The sequence below is a fragment of the Danio aesculapii genome, chromosome 7, assembly GCF_903798145.1.
Source record: "Danio aesculapii chromosome 7, fDanAes4.1, whole genome shotgun sequence".
NCBI lineage: Eukaryota > Metazoa > Chordata > Actinopteri > Cypriniformes > Danionidae > Danio > Danio aesculapii.
In genome coordinates this window covers 37,225,613-37,231,754 of record NC_079441.1, presented here as the reverse complement: position 1 = coordinate 37,231,754, position 6,142 = coordinate 37,225,613, and the positions used below count along the sequence as shown (strand labels likewise).

Genomic DNA, 6,142 nt, shown 5'->3' with positions numbered 1-6,142 from the left:
ATTACTGCCAGCAGAAAAGAAAGGAGAGAAAGAAGAACAGAGAGGAAATAGAAAAGCTTTCATGCTCCAGTACACATTGGATTTGCAAATACCGCAGTACATTACCATTACCACATCAATCACTGCCATTCTCACACTCATTTCGAGCAAATATTCACAATAGTTCAATTCTTGTCAAGGCTCTTCTTTTAAACCACACTGACAGGCATCTGATGATACTGTACCATAATAAAACAGTGACTGGAAACGGCGACTCTTAATTGGTGGTCTGAAAAGGCTCTGCTAATGCAGTCTGAACCCTAAACAGCCGGTTTCTTTATTGGGCTTCTATTGACAGCCACTGCTGGCTATATTTTCTCTATCCAGCAAAGCAAAACAAATTCCTCTCAGAAATACAATTATGCACAGGCATTGTTGTCATTAATAATAGAGCGAGGTTTGTATGCTGGAGGAGCATGCTCTTTGCCCAAAGGGCCGCTTTTTCATTCCTCTAACCACTGCCATCTCTTCATACAGCAAAACTGTTGGGGGACAATAGGGAAAATGGGTGACAATAGGGAAACAAGAACAGTTGGCTCCCCAAGACAATGAAGCAAAATCGCCACCTCAATCCCACATTTATTTCCGTAATTAATTTCACAAACAGCGATTAACAAAGCAGCCTAATTAGGCCTTTGGAGACTTGCAGACTGAATAAGACATTGAAAACACCCATGTGGCAAAGTAGGAGACTTCCTGTGAAGACTTAATAGCATGGGTGTTAGTTTACTGCAGTTGCACTAACGATGCACTAATGTGTGATTGCATAACACTGTAGGAAACACTTCATTTGTGACATCACATACAGTAACAAAACCTAAAGATTTGTTTAGTGTTGTCAATGCCATACATCTTTCATCACATTTCAGTTTGCAATGAACAATGATTTAAAATTATTTTGTGATCATTTTTTTTTTATTAATAAATAATCAAGACCTAAAGTGAATTGATGAATATAAAAATTCTGTAAAATTCTGTTCTATTACTAAAGGTGGAAACACTATAAATTAGTATACTATGGGCAAAGCTGTTTCATCGGTAGTATGTAGGCATGAGTTAAGCATGTAAAATGATAACACATCATCTAGTATGACATATCATCTAGAAATAAATGAACAAAGTTGAAATCTTACTTATTAGATGTTTATTTGGAGTAAAATAAACATTACTGAATGACAATAGCTGTTCCGTTTACTAATAGTCCTGTTTGCATAACATCACTGTTTCATTGTGATCTGGTTCAGTCAGCATGAAAACTGTGCTGATAACAAAACTCTTTGAGATATAATACAAATGTGTCAGTCTTGCCTTAGTAACATAAATGTTATGTAAACCTATATGGACGATGGGCAGATATTTCTGTTTTCGGGAGTTCTTTTAATAATAGTCATTACTAGCTAGCTATGGGGAAACTGGCATCCAAGTAACAGAGTGACAATGTCATGTGCACACACGCTCTACCAGTCCAGCACGGTTGCCTAACGTTGTCTAGAATTGCAGGCCAAGAGCAGATTGTAATCGTGCTGTGCCTTTCTAGACTCACATGGAAACACAACTGGAACTATACCTGACAGTCCTTCAGAGTTCGGAACAGTAGTAAAAAAAGTAGCAAAATAATAATAATAATAATTAAAAAAAAAATTAACAAAACTTGATGCTCAGATGAAAAATCAAGATTTTCAAAAGCGTATCCATTCAATAAATGTGTAGCAATGACATTTAGGTCCAATCCTAATTCTATTTTTTACCCCTCCCCTTGGCTCTTGAAACAGAGTGTGAAGGGCAAGGGCTTCAAATTTGACCAATTTTTTTAAAAAATGGGATAGCACTACAACACCTGCACACATCATATGTCATCACAATCTCTTCATCTGAGATCAACGATGGCAACTGCTGTATTTATTACAGTTGCATTATTTTTTGTTATTTATCTTCAGGAAATCACTGAAGGCAATGATACCATGTTATCTTAATGATACAACATGTGGCAATAAGATCGTAACTGTACTGTTTATTTACACCATGGCCATATTCATCTATGTAAACACACGAAAACAATGTTAACGTTATACCAGACACTGTAAAAAACCATTCACAGCCACTAGACTTTTCTGACAGGGGATTCCAGTGTCATCGAGTGACAGATGTGAAAATATGCTGTTGGACTACTATACAGGACTTATTAAAAACACTGACGCTGTTATGAATGTATTAAAACATATGTTTGTTTGTTGTAATAATTCGTAATAGTGACAAAAAAAGTACTAATTTGTGCATCTTTTTCCATGTGCAGCCATTCTGCTGTTGTAGCTGGTGTATTCTGGGAAATTTTCGTACCCCTTGGTTTCGAGTGTGGTCCTGAAAAATATCAGGTTCAAGGGGTATCTAACCCTTGCCCTTAGCACTACGCCTTCAAACTTAAGAGAATTGGGACACCCCTACCCCTTCCCGTGAAAGCGTAAATCAAGGGGTAGGGGTGAGGGGAAGGCTAAGGGGTAGAATTGGGATTGGGTCTTGGATCTACAGTTAACTGAAGCCTTACACTTATCTGAAAAAAAGTGTGCATATCGCTGTAACTATGCTATGTTGTTGCTAACATTCTGTTCTTGTTTCCCAGAGCATGAGGCCACGATGAGCTGTGCTCAGGCTGGACCAGAGGAGAGCTCCACTAATGCCAGCATTACTAATAACACCAGCCTCAACTGCACCACCAATGATGAGTTGGAGTGCAAAATCTGCTACCAGCGCTACAATACACACAGCCGCAGGCCCAAAATTTTGGACTGCCTGCACAGAGTGTGTGCCAGATGCCTCAACAAGATCCTGGACATGGGGGATGGTTCCAGTTCCATCAGCTGCCCTTTCTGTCGTCACGAGACGCAGGTCAGCGAGTTTGAAGTGGCTGGGCTGCCAGACGACTCAAACATCATGTCCCGCTTGGCTGTGCGGGACAAGTCCTGGAGCTCGGACCACAGTAAAGAAGTAGTTTTGACGCCTAAGAGCCTGTCCTCCAATGACAGCCCATCCCACGACTCCTCCAACTGCCTGGTCATCACAATCATGGAGGTGCAACGAGACCAGCAGCGCTCACCCAGCCAAAACGCAAGCTCTGATTACTACGGTGACCTGGACTCAGTCTCCGTAGCATCCAATAGTGGTGTGGTGGACCAAGACGCACTGTCCAAGTTCTGCAATCATGTGCCACGGGTCTTGGTGTGGCTGTTGGGCTTTTTCTACTTCGGTTCGCTGCCACTTGGCATATACTTGCTGGTGATCCAGAGAGTGACCTTGGGGATTGTGTGTGTGAGCCTGGTGCCATCCAGTCTCACAGTCTGTCTGGTTTACGGCTTCTGCCAATGTCTGTGCCAGGGCATGTGCGACTGCTCCAACAGGGCGTGACTGGAACAATCATGGCCAGTGAAAACTATAGCTTACATCATCTCACCACGCAGAGAGGTAAATAAGCTATAGGCATATGAATCTCCTCGCTGCAAATCAAATGCAATTTGCACCATCTTGCTTTGAAAGGATGTGTACGAGCAGCTGTAATAAGAGGACAGGTCAAGCTTAAAAAGTGAAGGTCCATCTGGAGGAAACACTACTAGCTTAACACAGTTTTTGCCCACATTCTTCAAGCTCATTCTGAAGTAAAAAGCTGGCCCTAGAAAAGTTCTACATGAAGATCAAATGATGATGCACAATTGGGAGATTAGCAGATGGACTTTTGTGTACAGCCAGGCAGAGTGGATGGGCCAAGAATAAAATTTTATGTTGGTTGATTATTATCTCTGTGAAATAAACCATGCGTACTGATTCTCCTTGACAAGAATCCATGAGTAGCACTGTTTCAGGTGAAGCCTGGATTAGTCTGTGTGGTAAAAAGGCATTGACTATACAGTAGGTATTACAAACACAAAGGAATGGGTTACCGCTGAGGTAAGAGGGGGCCTTTAAATAAAAAGATTTGACCCATGTTGTTGTTCTATTCATCTGCTTAAAAAAAGACTCTCCAGAACTCTTTGGAGTGTGTCACATTGTTACATCAGGACCATAAAAATCATAACTGTAACCAATCTCACACTACAATAGAGTTGTCTCTCTCACTTTCTCACTGACATCAGAATGTGAAAATGCCTCTTCGAGATTTGATGTAGTGACACAAATTGAAATGGTGTTCCCATACTTCCTTGGCTGAACTGACACGAAAACGCTCCTGGAATTCAATAACAGGGCACAAACACTCCATATAACACCACATGTGCTGGAGTGCAGCAAAGGGGGGAGGATGAGGATGGCACAAGATGAGTGGAAGATGTTATCTAAACTCAATGACACCTGGCCTATGGCTAGGAGCATTTGAAGAGTGCCATTTTCTGCATGATGCTGAATTCTGCAGCAACAGTAGAGATGATGCAGTAAGTCCTGGCTAAAAGAGATACAGTTGTAGTCAGAATTGTTAGCCTCCCTGAATTATTAGCACCACTGTTTATTTTTTTACCCAATTTCTGTTTAACGGAGAGAAGATTTCTTCAACACATTTCTAATCATAATAGTTTTAATAACTCATTTATTTTATCTTTGCCATGATGACAGTAAATAATATTTGACTAGATATTTTTCAAGACACTTCTATACAGCTTAAAGTGACATTAAAAGGCTTAACTGGCTTAATAAGGTTAGCTAGGCAGGTTAGTGTAATTAGTCATTGTATAATGATGGTTTGTTCTGTAGACTATCAGAAAAAAATATATAGCTTAAAGGGGCTAATAATATTGACCTTAAAATGGGTTTTAAAAAAATTTTAAACTGCTTTTATTCTAGTCAAAATAAAACAAGTAAGACTTTCTCCACAAGAAAAAATATTATCAGACATACTGTAAAAATTCCCTTGCTCTGTTAAACATCATTTGGGAAATATAAAAAAAATAAATAAATCAAAGGGTGGCTAATATTTCTGACTTCAACTGTGTGTAATCAAAATCCCTTATTTTTACTTAATTTAACATTTAACTTTTACATTGAGCCTTAACCTAAACCTGAACCTTTATCTAAAATCTATATATTTAAAGGTAACATTGACTCTAAGGATGCAGGAGCTCTGTAAACCTTCAGTCAAGCATGGTGTTTTTTTCTCCCCGCAGGTTCTTTAGGGGGCCTTCACCTTGAGTTCCAACGAGAGCCATTCATCATTCTGAACATGAGCTAGAGACAGAGTTTGAATTCTGCCAGACACACACACAGCTTACTCGGTCAATACTAGAACAATAGACAGCACTTTGGCTTTGTACTCAAGCAAAATTATACATTTTTTCAAGCTCTTTGCTGCCGCTAAACGGTAAATCTAATACACAAACGATAATGAATTTCTCATGAAATGTGGTCAGTTTAAAGAGTCATGAAACTCAAAAGCACATTTGAGTTGACAGTCATATATATGTCCCGTGTTGCTAAAAACACTATTAGGACACATATATTTCACTAAACAGTAGAAATTGCTTGCTTTTGATTTGTTTCAAGAGTTCACACTTAGCTGATGATTGATTATAAAGCTTGTTTGGCATGCTGTCCCGGTAGAGAGTCCTGAGCTCATAAGATGCTCGAGCCCATGGCTCCCTCCAGTTGCAGGGCGAGAAGGGAGTTTGAGCTCAGGTAGATCTCGAAAACTCCCCTGCTGTAATAGCCAATGAACAGATAGTAATTACTCTTAAGATATGACTACTTACCAGGAGAGGAGCACATCTATGATGCCGATGTGTGTTTTTAAATGGTGGTAGGAAACCGGGGGCGTTGGGGAAACCCACGTCAGCACGGGGAGAATGTGTAAACTCCTCACAGAAACGGTTGGCTTGGTAAGGACTAGAACCAGTGACGTTCTTGCTGTAAGGCGACAGTGCTAACCACTGGGCCACCCATCAAAGAAATTAGGAGGAATAGGGGTGGAAGGGGGGATTCTTCAAAACAAAGATGGCTGTGATATGGAACTTACAGTATTTATAGTGACTAAGGAATCATCTGATTGGTAAATCATGAATTGGCTAATGTAGGACCAGCTGTGTTCAATCACAAGCATGTGATCCTCTCGAAATTAGCTTATAAATAAACC

At 40.0% G+C, this 6,142-nt stretch overlaps 2 protein-coding genes across 3 annotated transcripts in view; one reads left to right on the top strand and one right to left on the bottom strand.

Annotated features, from left to right (window-relative positions):
- zgc:165481 (uncharacterized protein LOC100073327 homolog) overlaps positions 1 to 4,000 on the top strand; it is an 18,248-nt gene extending 14,248 nt beyond the window's left edge. Inside the window, exon 2 of the mRNA XM_056461823.1 lies at positions 2,657 to 4,000. Coding sequence (XP_056317798.1) covers positions 2,671 to 3,438 — 768 coding nt within the window. The 5' untranslated portion in view covers positions 2,657 to 2,670 and the 3' untranslated portion in view covers positions 3,439 to 4,000. The remainder of the gene's footprint in view (positions 1 to 2,656) is intronic.
- The window catches only part of cep89 (centrosomal protein 89), a 99,265-nt gene that overhangs the window by 45,587 nt on the left and 47,536 nt on the right, over positions 1 to 6,142 (bottom strand). The gene's annotated exons all lie outside the window — the stretch shown is intronic.